Raw genomic sequence first — 20,406 nt, forward strand, 5'->3', positions numbered from 1 at the left:
AACTACAGTTGCTTTCAAAACAGTTATTGTCGAGCTCTTGAACCAAAAACGGATTATGATAATTTGAATAGCAGAAGAAAGAACAAGGGAGTTATACAATATTTGAAGTTGCTACAATATTCACCACATTCAATTGGCATTTTTAATTCGCCGTTGAAAAGGGCATGCTAATCAAATAAATGCGGTGTGACCTTATTATACAACAAAAATTGCAACTTATGTTGGCACAAGAGAAATTTATTAGAAATTTCCATGGTTATCCCATTATTAATATACATAAGTATATATATTGAAAATAAACAAATTAAGCGAAATTATTTTATTGATTCAATTTTCACCATAACTGCATGTTGCGGCGAAGGAAAGAGAGAGAGAGCGGCGATCGAGTGAGTTGCGGCGAATTCGGTGGCGATGCGGTAACCCCGGCAACAACAATAAAAACAACAACGACCATTAAACGAGGCGAGCGTTTAATGACTGCATGCATGATTGATGAATTGATAAGATTTGGTTAGTTGGCTGGCTAGCTGGCTGGCACGAAAAGCGAATTTGGGTCAGCGAAAGGGGCGTGGCACGTCGGCAACGGCAACAGCAGCAGCAACAACAGTCGCTCCGGTTGCACGCAACGCTCAACTTTCAACACTCACGCACACGTTCGCATGGATACCGAATAAGAAAGAAAAAGAAACTAAAAACAACCATAACGGAGAGACAAACAAAATCCCCTCGAACCCAAACACTGAATTTATTGCAATTTTTACAACATGTAATGTCTCTCCAATGCTGGTCTACTTTTTCCACGCGATTACATTAAAATTAATAAAATTATTGTACTTGTAACAAGAAATCCATCAACATTGTAATAGCATTTGTTGTTTAATGAAGTTAAATATTCATTGATAAGCTAGATTTAGTGAATTCACTGAAAGTGTACTTGAAGTTATTTAACCAACATTGTCCACAGCGTTACGTAACGTAAGGGGCATAGCGTAGCTTCGCATAACGTGTCTGTGATTTTTCACCTCCGACAGCAGCAACATGTTGCAGCGCCTGCAGGTGCCAGAGCAAGAGAAACTCACCACAGCGGCAAGTAACGTAACGTAATAAGAGAGAAAGAGAGCTCTGCGAGGCAAAATGGGAGAGATCCCCATTAAAGAGGTCTTTTTACTTGTTTATATATTTAACAAGAAAAAAATATTGAAATTGAATGGTTTGCAAGTGCTAGTGGAAGATACAACAAAATGTATTGGGTATTGCTTGGTTTTTATTTAATATTATTCGTTTATGCAGATTATAGGAAGAATAACAGTAAATACTATTACGTTTAAGTTTTTTTTCCCCAGCTAACTAAGCTGTCTTTTCCGTTTTAATTTAATTTTTTTTCGATTTATAAAAGCCTCGAAAAGGGGGTGTGTGTGTGCTGAGGTGTGGCTGTGCTTGGTGTGTGCGTGTGTTTCTGTTTAGGCTTTTTGTCTGCGGGGGTGTCTGTGTTTCGGCGTTTCTGTGTATTTAAGCATCTATGTGTGTGTGTATGTGCCTGTGTGTCTGCGCCTTTACGCAATAGGCAGCAGATGACGCCGACGACAAAAGCGACGCAATATGACGCGACGATGGCCAACAACAGCAACAACGACAGCAACAACAGCAACAACAGCAACGGCAACAGCGAAGGCCAAACGAGTTGGCTCGGTTGTTGGATTGCTGGGTGGTTGGGCGGTTTGGAAAGGGGGGGAGTGCGGGTCAGAGGGGGGGGCCTGACCCAGACAGACAGGCTGGAAAACTGAGGCGAGGAAAATGCAGACATCAAACTGTACAACCAGTGTTCAAAGTTGAACGCTCTATGCCATAAAGCAATTAGAATAAACAAGTATTTATTATGGAAATTCTGTTATTTTCACATTTTATCAGCCAGTTTTTCATTCAGAAATTTTGCAATTCTTAGTTACTTATAATACGAGTATATACGAGTATCTTAGGAACCAACCAAGCCTCAGTTTCTAAAAATCATTGACAATTAGAATAGATTTCTTACAGAAAAGGTTTCACGCACACTTTTCAAATTTGTCATTTTCATTTCGTTTTCATTTTTCCGAATTGTTCAAAGGATGTATGGCAGCGTGTCCCATTTAAAAGAGCAGATCTTTACCAAGAGCTAGCTTCCTTTCTCTCGTGAAAAACCTGAAATACCCCTATTGTAACCAAAGCGTAGCCGATAAGAAGGTGGAAGCGTGACACCCGCAGAGATCAGGGGTAATATGGTGTGCTATGGTGTGGTTTTGCTACCTCCACGCTCTTCATACGATCTCCTCCCTCGTTCTTCTCCTTTAATTCCGATATAGGGATATATACCACTACTTAAATAGGCCTTTGGTGGGGGCATTCGGAGCATTCGGCATTTTCCAGCTATGTAATTTCAAACCGGGAACCAAGTGAATTGCCCTTTGTTGTCATAAAATTCCACCACCTTGCTGTATTGCAAACGCTGTGTGTTGGTGCTTGTGTGAGTGTGTATTGGGCATGCTGCGTAAATTATCATGTTTACTGCCTTCAAAGGAGGATGGGAAAAGGAAGAAAAAGAAGGCTCAGGGATTCAAGAGAGAGCATCGCACACACACACTCAGGCGACGCAAGGACTCTCTGGCCATCTCTCTCACTCTTGTGTATCCTCTCATTTGCTCCTTTGCACATGGCTTCGTAGTCAGTGCACAAGGGTAAAAGCCTAAACAAGAAATCAGCGAACAAAAAAAAGAAAGCAAGTTTCTGCCGAAGCATTTATACCTATTTAGTATTTAACCCTATATGGCGATTAAATCTAAAATAACCATTCCCATATTATGCTAGACGTACATTTTTTTAAAGAGTAAATTCTCCTTTTTTTTAATATTGCTTAATTATTATTTTTAACTGATTTTATATAAAAACTGTAAACGAAGTGCCAAATGTTTAGTATTTAAGCCTTACAAAATAATCTCCGTGAGCCACGAAACTAAAAACCTTATTGAAACACCCTCTGCAAGGGTATAGAAGAGTAGAGGGGGTGTAAAAAAGAAGAGGAAGGAAACCTCACATGGCACAGAGGAAAAAAGCAAGAGAAAACGAGAGAGCGTCGCATTGAAAACTGCACCGAGCATTGGAAATGAGCACGACATTTTCCGCCAAGCTGAGAAAAACCCAATGGAAACGTGTGGCCAAAAAGAAAACGAATTAGAGTCTGTCGTGGTGTGTGTGTGTGTATCTAAAAAAAAAACAAAAAAAAAATAGAAGAAAAAAATGCCACCTAAATGTCTGGTCAACATTTTTGGGGCCAACAAAGCGAAAGGGAAGTAAACGGGGGGTGGTGCTGACTGACTGACTAACTGACTGATGGGCAGACTCCCCATCGTCGAGTCAAGGGCAACTGTACACGCGCCCAACAGCCACCCACCCAGCCACCGCCACCGCCACTTTAACGAAAAAGGAATGGAGAATAGAGAAATTCAAGAAAAAGACCCTTGAACGAAAACTCCAAGATGAATTGCCAGAAGAAACTAAAGGCTGTTACCAAAATGTACCTAACTCGCTTATATAAGGATACACACGAATACGAACAAACGTTCATGTGAAACGTTCATGATATCTAAAGATATCAAAAAGATAGGCACCAAGACGAATATATCATATCATCGTATCAGAGGGTTGATATCCATGCGGTCAAAGTGCTGCTCCCCCATAAATTCCCGCATTATTCCCAACCTTTTTTTTTTTTTGGAAAAGAAGTCCAGCGGAAACCGTAACAGAAACAGAAACTCTCTCAACCATTAAACGATTGCATAACCTATTCGGTATTCTTCATTCTTGCTTGGTCACTTGTTTCAACTTCCACTTCCATTTCAAGTTCAATTTCAATTTCGATTTCACCCCGCTCTCCCCCCTTCACACACGGAAATGTCAGCCCAGGTTGAATAGATATAAATTTGATTCGTTCTCTAAATCTAGTTTCAAATAGAGTCAAAATTTGATACATCTTACTGGTTCCGTTCCTCTCTTTCGGCTATGCTGATACATTTTTTATACATATGTTATCAGTTTCTCATTCGAATTTTTATTGAATTTCATTTGCTCGACGGCTTTGTTTTCACTGCTCATTTGGCGCTATCGGAAAAGTAGAAACGCGTTTAACGAGAATCAGTTGAACAACAGCGGAATCTGAATCTGAGAGCCCCGAATAATTTTCGACGCTGACGAATTATTTGCCGAAGATATGAGGAAGTATTTTTCATATTTGCTCGACTACGTCTAGTTGTGTACTCATGTGGCAACAGATACAGATACATATACAGATACAGATACAGACCGCACAGCTGCAGATAGAAACGTGTTAATTAATAGAATTTTAGAGGCTTCTTTTCCGCTCCAGCTGTAGATATACCCACATTTCGGTGGGTTTTCGGCAACTACATGTGATTGAAAGTGGGCCGTCAACTTTTCCACAGATATAAGATACATGTGCTCGCACTACAAAGTGACACTTGGATGATCCATTGGATACAGCGGTATTGGGAAAAAGGAGCCAAAGAAGAAGGAGATACACATACAATCTTTTGAACAATCTTTTAAGGGCATCAATATACTATACATACATATATTCGTAAAGAGAATCTACAATAGTATGTTACCCTTACCTTTACCCCCATATATCAATAGTTGCCTTAAAAACCCGTCCCTTCTGGTTATTCTAATTTTCGGTATAGATACCATTTAGATCCCTATCCGCTTTTTCGACCTGCACCACCGACTGGCGCTCTTTTTGTGGGGTTGAATGCAGCGATTGCTACCCCTAAGGCCATTTTAAAGTCAACTAATCCTAACTTTGATTACTGTTGGGCACAATCACAAGCACAAGCACAAACACATATTCATCTATCTGTGTATATATAGTAGGCAAAAATCGAGAACACCCATATAGCCATAAAAAAGCGACCGCCACAGCCTGGTGCACCATCATCAACACCAGCAACCACAGCAGCCACCACTTTGGCCAAATAGAGGCAAGACCAAAATGGGGCGGTGGATGGGATGTGATGGGATGGGAGGGGCAACGGGCAACGGGAAACGGGAAACAAAAAACACAAATAGTCAGCCCAGCTTTCACTTGAGCGAAGCTTTTCCTCCTTCAGCCGAAGCAAACCGAACCACAACGAACCACACCGAACCGAACCACCCACAAGGAAACTTGGGGTTGCAACCACCGACCGAACGCCGCTGTTGCTGATGAGTTTCATTAATTTCCGGACGAAAAGCTGCACCACCATCACACCACAAGGAAACATAGGAACCTGGGAACAAGGACACAAGGCAACAAGGGAAGCGGCAAAAGGGCCAGAACGGCCAGAAGGTCCAGGATGTGGGCCTGGAACGCCCCTGCGCCCAATGCTGGTGCTGACCATATGCTCAATACGTAAGAATACGTAAGACCCTTGCCCCAATTATGATATACTATTTGGAGTACATGAAGTAAATGTTTGGCAAAGCAGGGATTACTTGATAGTAGTAGTAGTTCATTAATGAAATAATCAATCAAGTTATGAATATTGGTTTAAAGAAAGGGGAAGCACGCTAGGATAATATTGTTTTTAATAGAGATAGACGACTCTTTCAAAGTATTTGTTGATTAAAATGCCCGCATAATGGTATGCGGCATCTATCTGTGATCCACCCAGCACCCATCGTCCAGCGGTGGGAGGTGAGCATCATCAGGGCTGTCAGCTGCAGTTTCACCAGCATGAAGAAACCAACCCTCCTCCCAAAACGCCCCTTTTAGCGATTTGGTTTGGTTTTGGAGCACAGCAACACGACTGTGAGGAAAAGTTAATGCTAAAGGGTTGAGACAGCCGGGGAAAAGCAGTATGGATGGTGGGCTGGCTATTTTATATGAGAGAGAGGCCTGAAAAATCGATGGCGACAGCTGAATCGCAGCTTTGTAGAGTCAACACACAACACATCGCATTTGTATGCGCCAAAGGGGGCGTGGCAGTGCTGGAAGAGCGATGAAGAGCGGAGGCGGTGAAGGGACTATAGGCAGCATCCACAACAAAGACAAATTAAACAAAGGAATCGCCGAGAAGGGCGGTTGGCAGCAATATGCAAGGGGGGGTGGAGGAGGAGGATCGACGACGGCAACAAACAACAATGAGAAATCACAGCAAGCGACTAAAAATAGCAAAAAAGCAGCAAAGCAGCTAAAACAAAAATAACATCACGCCCCCGCACATTGAAAATTCAGCGCGCCCCCTCCCCTTTCCATCCCCCATCCCCCCACTCCACAATCGTCTTCTACTAGCACAGAAATCAGCAAATGCTTTTCTAATTTCAAACTATTGATTCAGAAGCTTCTGCGAGTAACTAAACTATACTACATGCGACGGAATTCAGCGGAAGGCGTTTGCGATGCGAAAGGGCAAACATTGAAGGTGCTCAGATCACAGGGGTCGCTCTTCAGAGAAGAATTACGATCTAAACTCGAGGAGCAGTAATACATTGTGCACATTTTATACTGAAAAATTTATATAAAAAGGAACAGAGCATTGGGCACTGTTATTCATAGAGCAATCGTCTCATCCAATATCATATTTTATTTATAGATAGAAATTATAACATTAAAAAAAGCGCATAGCTCATAATTTTACATAAAAAAATACACAAGTTTGAGATGGATCGGATTAGATGCTAGATGCCAGAGATCACTGTGGCTGTGTATAGATACATAGATAAATGTATTTGAAATTTGAAAGGGGAGACGCATTCATTGGATCGCTGCAACAACAATAACGATGGCAACAACTGCAATAACAGAACATCAACGAAAACAGCTTTTTTTTTCTTTTTCTTTTTTTTTGCTTATGCGCGTGTGTGTGTGAACGCTGCGCGCGCACACAAGCAAACAAAACCCACACACACTAACACTCACATAAGCTTAGCAACAAAGAGCAAAGAGAACAATTGCCGGCCGGCCGAGCAAAACTGTTGATGGCGAAAAAAAAAAAAACAGAGTGGGGGGGAGGGGGAGAATGGGAAGGCGGCAAGTGGGTGGTGGGAGGCGGCGGAGGGTCGCGAGAGAGGTAAAACACTTCACTCCGATGACGTTATTGATGCCGTAAATTGTTGTTTTTTCACTCAGCTTTTTTAGTGACCGTTTTGCACCAAAACCAAATGCAATTGGATGACGCCGACTGCTAGTGCAGCAGCTTATGGTTTTCTAACTTTTTGTTCGTTTCGTTTATGCAATGAAAATGGAGAACTTAGAAAAATAGCTTTATCTTCTTGCAGATCGATGTGATAAAAGCATTGGTCGCCAATTTGGAACCGGGTTGTGCTTTCCAACTCTTATGTAAAGACACATTTCACGAGAATTTCAATCCATTGCAAATGCAATAACCAACGAATCAATTGTTTTCCGTGCATTGAATTCACAGCTTGCACGAGTGTGTGTGGGTAATTGAAAATTAGAATGAATGTGTGTTTTGCGGTGTGTGTAGGAAGCTGCTGATGATGATGATGATGTTATTTAGATTTGACAGCAAATGTACATATGTGAATGTGAATGAAAACCAGAATCAAAGAATCAGGCGAACGCTGAATGAAATCGTTATGAAGGGGAGAAAATGGGTAGATAATATAGAGGAAGTCGACAAAGAAAACCAATCTGCAAATAATTAGTGAAAACATCTAGCAATTCTAATTGCTTTGTTGGAATTTTATCAATTCAAAAAGTTGAGTCTTTTCCAGTTGCTTTCACATTTCATAGTGACTAATTTTTTGTGGGAACTAGCTTATTAGCAATTTTATTCCGAAACAGAAGTTAAGTTTTTAAAATGCATAATCTGAGTAATTATGTACATTTTGTATGTACACAATTCTATTTTAAACGTGAATTCCCTTGACTCATAAAAAACAAAACATTCACTGAATATTTCCAACTATACAGTTTTAGAACTTCCTGTTTTCCTGTATTTCCCCAGCTTACTTGGCCTTTTAGCATTTGTGTTCCTAAAATATATGTATGCAGTTGACTCTGCTTTGTTGCTTGCGAGTTCCTTTGTCTATTTGCACTTTGAACACTCTTTTAATGGCTGAAAATTTCGCTGAAACTGCAGCTAAAGGTGTTGAAAACAACGGAAAGGGTGAAAGAATCGAAGAAGAAGGGATATTTTGAAGCCTTTAAAAGCATCTCGGTTAATCACCGGCAATCTCGATTTACATTTTTTATGGGCATAAACAATGATTTTTTGATGCGTTCGTTACTTCCTCGGCACTTTGGTGGTTGGTGGTTTTCTTGTTTTCTTGTTTTCGGTGGCTTGTGGCTTGACGGTGGTGCATTGACACATCCACCCAACAGCCAACCACTGAAGAAACAGCAGGAAGAGCAACGAAAGAGTCATTGGTCTGGGCCATAAATAGACGGCGAATATGTTTCGGTTATTTTGTGGATCTTCTCTCTGTTTTCTTGCATGCAATTTGGCACAATTAAGGCGAGTATCTGCCAGATACAAGATATAAAACGCAAACACCCCGCACAGCCAGCAAGCAAACATGCAAACGTGCCGTTAGCTCAGATTTGGCCACTATTTAATTTTGTATCTTGCAGATACACACAGACACACACAAGCACACCCAACTAGGCATAGGCATTAGATACACACAACCGCAGCACCTTAAATAAACTTAAAAGACGGCGACCAACCACCCAATACAGCAGAGCAAAGCCAACCACCCACCCACTAAAATCCAGACCAACCCATCAAATGCACCACAAGAAACCAAAGCATCTTTAAAGCTGAAAATATTAACGATTCTGTAATGGGCTGCATTCTCTTAAAAGCAAAACTTATTTTGCGACAGCATCTAAATCGAAATGCCTTTTAAAGTTCATTAATAACTTTCTGCGCTGCCGTTTTCTCGCAGTGTATGGGACCAGACCATCCCATTCATTCACCATTTAAACCGAAGCGAACTGAACCGAAGCAGAGCAAAATGCGAACGAACTAGCAAACGAACAAGCACAAGCACAAGCACACATCCTCCCGATTCTGCGATGCTTTCTATTTTTAATGCCCGGCAACTTTGTTGCACCGAGAGTTTTCAGTTTATTCTAATAATTCAGTGGGTGGAAAAACGCCAAGCTGCAGTGATGGGAAAATTTATTGAATCCGCCAGCAGCAACGCTGAAAAACGCTGATGAACAAGCAGAAGAGCAAAAGCAAAAGCAATAGCAATAGCAAAAGCAAGAGCAAGGGGCATGAACGGCGAAGGAGGAGCATTGAGGCGTGGCGCCATCTAGCGCCGAACAAAGCCAAGGCTAAGGCCTGAGGCCATAAACAAATGGGGAGTAAAATGTGGGGGGTAGTTGTGGGGGGACTGGGATTGAGCAAATAACGAAGGGTACAAAATGGCAGCCAAGGGCCATTTGGAAAAAGGGGGCGGCACTTGTGGGGCTTGGAAATTGGCCAAAGGTGAAGGGAGTGCCGGGGGGGTGATGGCCTGATGGCGGGAGAGGTCAGCAGGGGAAGGGAAATGAAAGGGTGGAGCAGAGATGAAGCAAGAGGAAATGCGAAGGCAGGTGATGTGAGCCGGTGGTGGTGATGGTGGTTGACTGACTCTGACTCTGACTCTCTGCATCAGTATCCGTATCCGTATCTGTATCTGTATCTGTAGTATCTGTATCTGTGTGGCGTTACTTTCCCAGTAACGAAACGAGTTTTCACACGCACACCACCGGTGGGCATAAAGGATGTAGCGTTTGGGCCGGGCCCGAAAAGCGTTGCTAAAAGACAGCATATCAACATGATTTTTAATTCCAACATATGAGTAAACATTTTTACAATCTTCAAGAAGTAATACAAATGCATCGAAATTATAGAATATTATTTATTGAGAGTGGTAATTTCGCTTATATTGGTTTTTAAATTTGTGCATTCATTTCTGGGAAGAATGAAACCTAATTCAAATTGTAATGGATTTCAGATCCAAATCTTTTATTTACATTCCCACTGATAATAGATAGTTGTATTGTTCATTTCCCAGTTTCGACTAGTTTCAATCCATTTAGGTTTTACAAAAGGCAAGCCGATTATCAATTTTGGATAGTATTGCTTCGGCAAAGGCCTTAAAAGTGCGGAAGACTTGGTCGGCATGGTTGTCGGCGAGGGGAAGGGGCAAGGAAGTGGCGAGTGGGGAGCAGAGCAAGTCTTGTGTAACCTAATCTCCGAGGAGAGACGGAGAGAGAGAGCGCGAGCGGCAAACAAACACAGGCAAACAGAGAGCAGACAAACAGACAGAGAGACAAACAGACAGACAGACAGAAAGAGACGGCAAGAGGCAAACAATGAGGAAAGCAGCAAAACAGCTAGGCAGCAGAGCGAACAAAGCACGCTTGTCCATATTCCAAACAAGATCTCCTCTTCTCGCCGCCTAATCAACAACGTAAAAAAATTAATAAAAATAAAAATGAAAATAAGCAACGAAGAACTGCGCAGCACAGGCAACAAAGAAAACTGCCTCGTTTTCACCCTTAACCCATGACGACGACGACAACCCAGTGAAGTTTGATCAAACATGTCAGATAACAAAGATCATTTCAGCCTGCCGTGAATTTAAGAATCTTTCGTAACTGAAACCATAAAAGCAGTACCACCAGAGCGAGACGGGTGTATGCAGAGAGACAGAGCCAGATAGATAGAGAGAGCCACTAAGACAAGCCCCAAAAAAAAAAAATAACAACGCGGCCAAAATCCACCACTTGGCCCAAGAAACTCAACTCTACACGCGTCAAGGGGCCAAAACTCAACATGTGACAGAAAACATTACAAGAAATTTTCCAATTTCAATAAACTATGCTATTTCACTCAATAGAACAAAGAATACACATCAAATATAAAGTGATGTAATGCACATAGTTAATATGTACATATGTACGTATGTATGATTCAGTTAGACTGTTAAAGTTGAACTGTAAAAAAAAACACGCGCCGCTCTTCGATGACGTCGGCCGCAAAGTCGCATGGGCAAAGAAGTCGCGACTTTTTCGTACTCCCGATGCCCCCCCCTCCCACCTATCTGCTCTTGTGTTAAAGTTAAAATAATGAATATAGACAGAGACGAAGAAAATACGCATACTAAAATTAAAACTGTTGATAATACAAGCCCCAGGGCCATCGAAATCATAGGTGGTGCTTGCTTGCGTGTGCGTTGCGTTTCATATTCAATTACGTAGCTCTATCTGAAGAACCTTAAGGTGACATATGTGGTATATAGAGGGTATATGGGAGGGGGATTGCGTGGGGAGCGGAACTTGGGCGGCTTATGTCATACCACATAGAGCACACACCTTGCTAGTGCGCCCCTACTAATCGGGAATGGAACGATGGAACAGGGGAGGCAGGCAGGGGGGTATAGCCTGATAGGAATGGGGACATCTAATCTGTTTGCATTATTCTGATACGACATTACTTCTCCTCTATGCGCACCCGACAATAGTCACTACAGTGCAGATCAGTTTCATATTATATCGTAATTGTCTAATAGGTATTACCTACTACATACTTGAACCTTTGCTTCTGATAGAAATCTCATTGTTTAATCTGAGAGCATCTATATAATTAGCTTTTCGGTTGTGTGTTACTAGCACTTCAGTGTTATGTTACATTTGTGTTGGTTAGACTTGAAATCCGGTTTCTTGTTTATATGGAAACAGTTCAGTTCAGTTGCGTTCAGTTCAGTTCAGTTCAGGTTTCTTTCACCACCACCACGTGTTAAAAAGGGTTGATATTGCTAAAGACAAAGGAACATAACTTTATAATGGCTTTCAGCTACGGCGTTGGTGCGTAATATAATTAAAATGTTTTCGGAAGCAGCTTTTTAAAATTTCGAAAAATCAGATACTATTTGGGATCCTAAGAAAACGTTTTATAAGACTGTTTCGGGCTATTCCAAATCTTTGGTTTAAAATGGCATATGGTAATGCTAACTATTATTTCAACTTTTTTAAACTTAGTAAAGCTATTGCAATATGTCTGAAATCAGATCCAGGCATTTTCGACACCAACCACGTGGTTTCATAGGGTTGGGTTGGGCTCTTCCAATAGATACTCTCCTGGTTTTCCACCGTTTTTAGCATTGGGCCAGTTTAACTGTGGTCGGCGACCACCTTTTTTCCATGCCAATGGAAATGGATAGTGGATTTGGTGACCTGGAGATTCGCGTTTGGGTTTGGTGGTGTTTGGACGGACGCCTCTCGTCATTCATTAAACATCCAGTGCGGATGGTGGTGACTTTGCATGCAGCACGAATATTCTCATTCACTGATGTGTGCAACATTTTTGCCTTTTCGCTGCCCAGACACGGCAAGAAAAACTGATGCGACATGGTGATCGAATTAATTATGATCAATTATACGTACATAGTTGAAAGCATGTTTTTTCAATCGTTTTAATTCAATTTTAAAATATTGAAGCGCAAAGTAAATAAAAAAGAATATTAGTTAGAGGAGGAATTCAAACCTAAAAGCATTTGACTGATAATTATTTTATTGGATTTGGTTTGAAGAATATAAATAGCTTTTACAGATGGATGCTGCTTTCTTTTGGAGATTAAATATTGAATAGACTTTTTTCTTCTGTGTACGCTTCTTCTTCTTTAGCCTTTGCCGTTGCTAATGCTTCTTCTTCTTGCTCTTCTAGCTGGTGGTGGGCTGCGGGTGTTTTTTCCTTTTCTTTTGGGATTGGAATTGGTGGTGTGAATAAGCTTTTACCGAAAGGCTTTTTTGCTTAGGCTTAGGTGGTAGGTTTTTCCGCATCACTCTTTATATGCATATATATTTTATTTGGCGGGGGTGGCATCTATGGCTTCGTCTTCTTCGTTTTCCTGTGCTTTTTGTCATTGCACAGCATTTTGCTGCTGTCGTAGTAGTTGCATTTGGGGTTATAAGCCAACATATGACATTCAGACAAATGAGAAGAGGAGGCGAGGAGGAGAGTCCACTTTCCGAATGTCCGATAAGCGCAGCCTGCCAACATCATCATCATCATCAAAGAAGAAGAACGAGAGAGGAGTGGTGGAGGTGGAGAAGGAAGAAGAAGCAGCAATTTGATTGCAGAACAAAGAGAAGCAGGCACAAAAATCTCTGCCACACACATATACACACGCGTGTAGAACACAGAGGAAGATGAAAAAGAACTTCAAGTGGAGGCACCAGCAACAACAAAAAACGAGCGGCAAAGAGATGAGAGTAAAAAAAAACCGTGACGCCATTGCCCATTTGCTTTTGTTGCCCTGCTGCAAAGTGGCATAAAACAGATGCAACAACACGGCGAAGGAGGAGGCACAGGGCAGAACAAGAAGCGAGTAAAATTCTTATCAGTCAAGTTTTTTTTTCGTTTTTTTTTTTGTTTGTTAGTAAAGCCCAGACAAAGGCGAAGCAGGCAGAAAAGAAGAAGGAAAAGAAAAAGGGGAAGGGCAGTCACTCCTCTCAATTAGAAATCTATTTGCAGAAATAAACGCAGCCGAGCAGAGAGCGGGATGCAAGAGAGAAAAAGCGAAGGAGACGAGAAGGAGAGAGAAGCCCGCATTATTGCGAAGCCTCTGTAATGCACCGACACTCAAATGCACGCAATGCATATACGAAAACCAAGCCAAAAGAATGCATGCCCTTCGAATAACCACTTTTGACTTTACCAAATCCTATTCAAATCCGGATTCACCAATCTGAAGTTAAACTAAGAAAGTCGAAACTAAGAAATTTTGCTAGTATGCAATAAATTAATCCATACTGATATTGTTTTTGGAACGCATATCAAAAGTCGAACTAAAACAAAATGAATAAGAAAATCAAACTAGTAACAGCAATCGTAGCAGTAACAGTAACATCAGCACTCACATTAACAGTTGCAGCTAACATTTGACTTTTAACAGAACAATGCAACTAGTTGGAACAATGACGTCGACGCTGGCTGCGCTGCCTCCTTCTCTTTTTCTTTTCTTCTTTTGACTTTTCAATTTCTGCCTTGCCTCTGCTTCTGTTTTTGTTCGTATTTTTTGTTGTAGCGTTTTTTTTTTTTGCCGGTTTTGTGTTATGCGCACATTTTGCTACTTTTATTTTGCATTTTTTTGTGTTGTTTTGTATAAATAACAAATAGATTATGAAATCGCTAGCAGACCGTGTGCATATGCGTATGTATGTGTGTGATTAGATCAATTGGCACACTCCCCACCTCCCTCCTCCACCACGCTCGAGCTCTTTGTGCTTAACCCTTCAAACATGTCATTAGTTTGGAGGTTATATCAATAATAATCATAATAATAACGAGAACAGCAAGCAAATCAACTAAACAATGGCAGCTTAACGACTAAAAAAACACACTCACACACAGACACGCACACCTCTCTCGCTCTCTCTATTTCTTTCTATCTCTCTCCCTCCAACAAAGCTCAACAAAGGGGTTAGGTTTAGGGAAGGGGCGCTGCGGAGGGGGTGGAGCGGAGAAAGAAGATAATCAAAAGTATTTCAACTAAACAAAGCTCTGAAAGAGAGGATATCCCAATAAAAGTTATATAGTAGGATAAAAAGAGAATCCTATATAGTTATCTGATTCATAAAATTTTCTTAACCCAAAGAATAAGCAGCGCTTATTCATTGCTTAGGTATTTTGCCATAAAAGTTATCACACTGAAGTTTCCACCTGACTTTCATGATAATATTCATTTCGAATCATTATCATTTTGCATTATCAGTTATTTCTGGTGTATTGATATTACCTCATTGGCACAATCATAAGAAATTTTGGGCAATATGCGAGTGACACACTTGTCCAAACACCGGCTTCTCCAACAATCCTTACAACTTTTTACGGCTGGGCTTTCCGCTTTGCAAGTGAATATATTGATAAAATAATATTTAACCTATTCCTATTGGCGGCATAAATAAAAGTTTTAACTATTGTAAACCCATTAACACTAGCTTGGTCAATTCGAAACAAATTAAGCAAAAAATGGATATCTCAACATCAGCAAAATTCAAACATCAAAATTCTTATAAATGTTGCCTAAATTGTGATAACAAAATAAAAGCGGTACTCACTTCTCCCGGTGCAGCAGACAGATGCGATCCTTGGCCACCTTCAGCTTCTTGGCGATGATCTTCTTCAGACTCTCGACGCTGATGTGCGGCTCGACGCTGACGCCGAAATTGCCGCCGGTGGTGGTGCTGATGTTCAGGTTGATCGTCATCGGGGATGCCACAACGGCACTTGTTGTTGTTGCCAAACGCTGCAGTGCATTGTTGCTATTTCCAGTGTTGTTGTTACTGCTGCTGCTGCTGCTGTTGTTGCTGCCACACCCAGCTGCTGTTGCTGCTGCGGCGGCGGCTGCTGCTGCCTCGTTTTGGCCATCGGCAGTGGCCGAGTTCGTGGCCGCTGATTTATCCATGTCCGGTGTTTTTCTTTTATCTGTTACTTTTTATTTTTTGTAGAGGTTTTAGAGAGCTCACTCTCGCTCTCTCTTTCGCACTCAGGAGGACTTCACAGGCAAAAAAAATAAAAGCAATATTACTGAGCGGCTGCTGTTGAAAATCGCGTAACGGCACACACGCGGCGACTGCGGCGACGATAGCGCTCTTCGGTTCAAATTGCCAATCGATTTTCTATACACACCACACCTTGCTCACACACCAACACAAGCGAGCAACACGCGCGGGCGACGTAACGGTAACCGTAACGTAACGCAAAGCAACGCACACACGAATGCCGAAGATGTTGAAGAGGAAGAGAGGCCGCTAATCGATTTTCGGTCTATCAGTCAGTTTGTGGGCCGGTTGGCCGGCGGGCAAGGTGGTGCGGGGGCGGATTACGTGAGAGCGAAGGCGGAACGACAGCAACAACAACAGCGTTGATGATGATGGCGATGATGAAGTAGTGGGTGGAGGAGGCGATAAATCTGAATCTCTGCCCAGGTACGCATGTATGTGCAAGAGGAAGAGTAAACGAAAAAGAAACCCGTATTGCGGAGTCCCGGTGTGTTTTATGCTTGCTTTTCCGTATTCGTATTTTATTTATTTTTATTTTTAATATTTTCTGTTCACTTCAGTTCAATTTAGCTGCTGCTCGCCACACGCGTTTGTCTTGCTTTTTTCCAGTTAGTTTCTGCAACAGCTCTGCTAGCACAACCACTACACACACACACACTCGGCCTGGAGAGTCTGGCAAGTCAAGCGGCGCCAACCGCCAAAGAGCATCTAAAGGCCCGTCTATATCGGTCGTGCTGCGGCGCTCGGCAAGTCCCTAAATAATACCATAAAGTACGGTACCGGTATTTGGTGTATTACAGCTTCGGAATGCAGCCACACTGACGCGCTATTTATCGATACTTTTGGTGTGCGGTGCACGAAGCCAGCCATAAAACAGTTAACAGTGACGCGGTACTATCGTAACAATCGATAGCTGAAATTGTAAGCGATAGTAGAAGTATCGCTGTGAACCAATAGCTTTAAGCGCAAATAAGCTACATGTCTGCCAGATTTCAAAGATTAAGTACAGTGGAAACGGTTTCATTACATAGGTACAATCACGCTTGTTGGAAATATATACATATAAAACTGGATTAAATAATCAGGATAATTGTAAAATCTTATTCATAAATTTGAAACGCGCTTTGGTGTGGCTGCCCCGTAAAGCCCAAAGCGCGAACGCTTTTCGTGGTAATATTTAGGAGATTTTCCCGGTGGCCCCGCGGGTATATTTAAGCGGCCGGACGGCAGCCACACCACTTCACGAATTTGATTCGGGCAGCACACGCGGCGCTTGGACTCCAGTGGACTGGTAAGATGGCCCAACCATGTGCTCACTGGCATCCCAGCCAATCAGGCCGATTCCCCCGATTTCGAGTCACCGATCGAAGCAATTAACCTATTCTTTTTGATCCCAATTGTCTTTCTGCGCCGTGTGCTGCGCATCTTCTTCTTCTCTGCCGCATTTGTGTATGTGCCCCCCTGCTAATTGCGTCTCAAAAGGCTCGAGAGGAATCTGTATCCAGATAAAGAAATCTGCAACAGGAGATCAAACCAGAACCGGCGGTGTTTATCTCTATACGGCTTGTTTTCGACGACAGCTCCCCGTTGTTTGTTGACTGTTTGTTTGGGTTGAACGCACGCGGAAAATGGAGGGCAAGCCAAAGGTGAACGGCTTTGTGGAATCGACGTCGTCATCGGCATCGGCATCCCAGACGAAGAATGCCGCCGGCTTCGATGCCGAGCTGCAAGATGGTCTGAGTTGTAAGGAACTGTTCCAGAACGGTGAGGGACTCACCTACAAGTGAGTAGTGATCAAGCCTGCTCCAATGTTCGTATCCAAATCTCATGTCATTGCCCCCATCCAAAATTCCCGGCAATCCCAAAAAACAGCGACTTTCTCATACTACCCGGCTACATAGACTTCACTGCCGAGGAGGTCGATCTCAGTTCGCCACTGACCAAGTCGCTGACACTGCGGGCACCGCTGGTTAGTTCGCCCATGGACACGGTAACCGAATCGGAGATGGCCATCGCCATGGCGGTAAGTATCGGATTTGAATGAATCCATAGAATATATGTACCCATATATGTACGGCCCAGAACCGCTGGCGGGTTCGCCTGAGCTGTGCTAGCCTGTGGTTGTAACTCAACACTCTTATGCGCCTCTCTAACCGCCAATGTTTCTGTCCACTGCTCACACACCATCCAAATCCATTCGAATCCCGCGCGCAGCTGTGTGGTGGCATTGGCATCATCCATCACAACTGCACGCCGGAATACCAGGCGTTGGAGGTGCACAAGGTTAAGAAGTACAAGCACGGCTTCATGCGCGACCCCTCGGTGATGTCGCCCACGAATACGGTGGGGGATGTGTTGGAGGCGCGGCGAAAGAACGGATTCACCGGCTATCCGGTCACCGAGAACGGCAAATTGGGCGGCAAGCTGCTGGGTATGGTCACGTCGCGAGACATCGACTTTCGCGAGAACCAGCCGGAGGTGCTGCTGGCCGACATCATGACCACGGAACTGGTCACCGCTCCCAATGGCATCAATCTGCCCACGGCTAACGCTATTCTCGAGAAGAGCAAAAAGGGCAAACTGCCTATTGTAAATCAGGCCGGCGAACTGGTGGCCATGATTGCCCGCACGGATCTGAAGAAGGCCCGTTCCTATCCGAATGCCTCCAAGGACTCCAATAAACAGCTTCTCGTCGGCGCTGCCATCGGAACGAGGTCGGAGGACAAGGCGCGCCTGGCTCTGCTGGTGGCCAATGGCGTGGACGTCATCATCCTCGATTCATCGCAGGGCAACTCCGTCTACCAGGTGGAGATGATCAAGTACATTAAGGAGACCTATCCCGAGCTACAGGTCATTGGCGGCAATGGTAAGTATTGGAACTCTACACAAAAGGGTATTCCAACAATATGGACACATTGCTAAGTGTCAATAGTCTAGACAGTTTATACGCTTGTCTGTTTGAATTTTATATGTTTTTACTTGAATACCTTCAATATTTATTACCTTATCTATACAATTTTGACATGTCCAGATTTTCGATTAAGTCCTTTAACTTACATTTCAGACAATTATTAACCATTATCTATGGCTAATTACGTCGCGATTAGGTATTTATTATTATACCAATAATGATTTGGGCGCAACCACATTGTTATCTTTAATATCACGAGATGGCAATTGGGTAGAATAATGATAGGGTGCAAGTTTTCAAACAGATTTGTAGTTCACCCATTCACTAGCTTAAAATCAAAAGGTCTTAATTTATTTGTACATTCAAGTTTTCAACTAATTTTCAATGTTTATTTAACAGTGGTAACACGTGCCCAGGCTAAAAACCTCATTGATGCCGGCGTCGATGGACTGCGTGTGGGCATGGGCTCCGGTTCCATCTGCATCACCCAGGAGGTGATGGCCTGCGGATGTCCACAGGCCACAGCTGTCCACCAGGTGTCCACGTACGCCCGCCAATTTGGTGTGCCGGTGATCGCGGACGGTGGCATTCAGTCCATTGGACACATTGTGAAGGCGATTGCATTGGGAGCCAGCGCTGTTATGATGGGCTCACTCCTGGCGGGCACATCGGAGGCACCGGGCGAGTATTTCTTCTCCGACGGAGTGCGCCTCAAGAAGTACCGCGGCATGGGCTCCCTGGAGGCCATGGAGCGCGGCGATGCCAAGGGCGCAGCCATGTCGCGCTACTACCACAACGAGATGGACAAAATGAAGGTGGCACAGGGCGTCAGTGGCAGCATCGTGGACAAGGGCAGTGTGCTGCGCTACATGCCCTATTTGGAGTGCGGACTGCAGCACAGTTGTCAGGACATCGGTGCCAACTCCATTAATAAATTGAGGTGAACTAATATAGTCATATTTGCAAGGAAAACGAAACTCATCTTAATATGTCTTAATCGTTTTTCCCAGGGAGATGATCTACAACGGCCAACTACGCTTCATGAAGCGCACCCATTCCGCTCAGCTAGAAGGCAATGTCCACGGCCTCTTCAGCTACGAGAAGCGTCTCTTCTAACATACGACGATGGCTGCGACGGAAATGGGCAGTGGAGGAGTGGCTGCCCCTGTCCAACAGCAGCAGCAACACCATCAGCAGCAACAGCAACAGCATCGCCACCGATCTGGAGCAGGCCATCTGCTCGACTACACCCGCCTATTCGATCGCAAGTGAGAAGAGAAGACAAGAAGAAAAGAATCGATTGCTCGAATAGCGCATCCTTTTCCCCTGGAGTTTTACCAGTGTTAGGTTAAGTCTCGTTGGAATCGCCGACGTTAAAGATAACGATTCCAATATAGATTCCCTTTTTTTTGGTGGCGGTGGAGGTTACCTCGAATCGCCCGAATACATGTGTATACCCTATCCATCTGTCTGGTAGACAGAATCCTAATTGTAAGTGTTTGCAGGTTACTTGATCTGTATAGAAACTATGTAATCTTCATATAAACATATATGATATATATATCTTTATCTACATCAAGCGCAACGCGTTGGTTGGCCGATTACTTATTTGGCACGCTATATGTACATAGATGTTAATCTCTATTTGTATAGTGTTGGATGTTTACTATTATAAACGAAGCTTGCTTCAAGTTTTAAAACTCTGCCAAACTTATTAAATGTGAACTGAAATTAACTGAAAAGTACTTCCCAGCTACTTTTAATTATTACCTCGCAGGTCAACCTTATCTGCACTCTATGAAGGGGGCTTATAGCTGCTATCAGCAGCGCACCTAATAATGCAATGTGTATTATTCAGTTGTTGTTATCAATTCTGGACACTGAGATTCTGGCTATTGGTCGATTTTGAATGCCCAAGGGTCCACCTTTTGAGTGGTTACAA

At 43.0% G+C, this 20,406-nt stretch overlaps 2 protein-coding genes across 2 annotated transcripts in view; one reads left to right on the forward strand and one right to left on the reverse strand.

The window, feature by feature from the left end:
* The window catches only part of LOC120457275 (midnolin homolog), a 33,506-nt gene extending 17,201 nt beyond the window's left edge, over positions 1-16,305 (reverse strand). The window contains exon 1 of the mRNA XM_039644704.2: positions 15,110-16,305. Coding sequence (XP_039500638.1) covers positions 15,110-15,456 — 347 coding nt within the window. The 5' untranslated portion in view covers positions 15,457-16,305. The remainder of the gene's footprint in view (positions 1-15,109) is intronic.
* Positions 16,306-16,689: 384 nt separating this feature from the next.
* Positions 16,690-20,209, forward strand: LOC120457276 (inosine-5'-monophosphate dehydrogenase). The gene is made up of 6 exons (XM_039644705.2): positions 16,690-16,844; positions 17,036-17,336; positions 17,426-17,576; positions 17,768-18,419; positions 18,864-19,404; positions 19,475-20,209. Exons 2-6 carry the CDS (start codon positions 17,182-17,184, stop codon positions 19,578-19,580), a joined length of 1,605 nt encoding a protein of 534 aa, XP_039500639.1. The 5' UTR covers positions 16,690-16,844; positions 17,036-17,181; the 3' UTR covers positions 19,581-20,209.
* The last annotated feature ends 197 nt before the right edge of the window (positions 20,210-20,406 follow it).

This window comes from Drosophila santomea, chromosome X, assembly GCF_016746245.2.
Source record: "Drosophila santomea strain STO CAGO 1482 chromosome X, Prin_Dsan_1.1, whole genome shotgun sequence".
Classification (NCBI taxonomy): Eukaryota; Metazoa; Arthropoda; class Insecta; order Diptera; family Drosophilidae; genus Drosophila; species Drosophila santomea.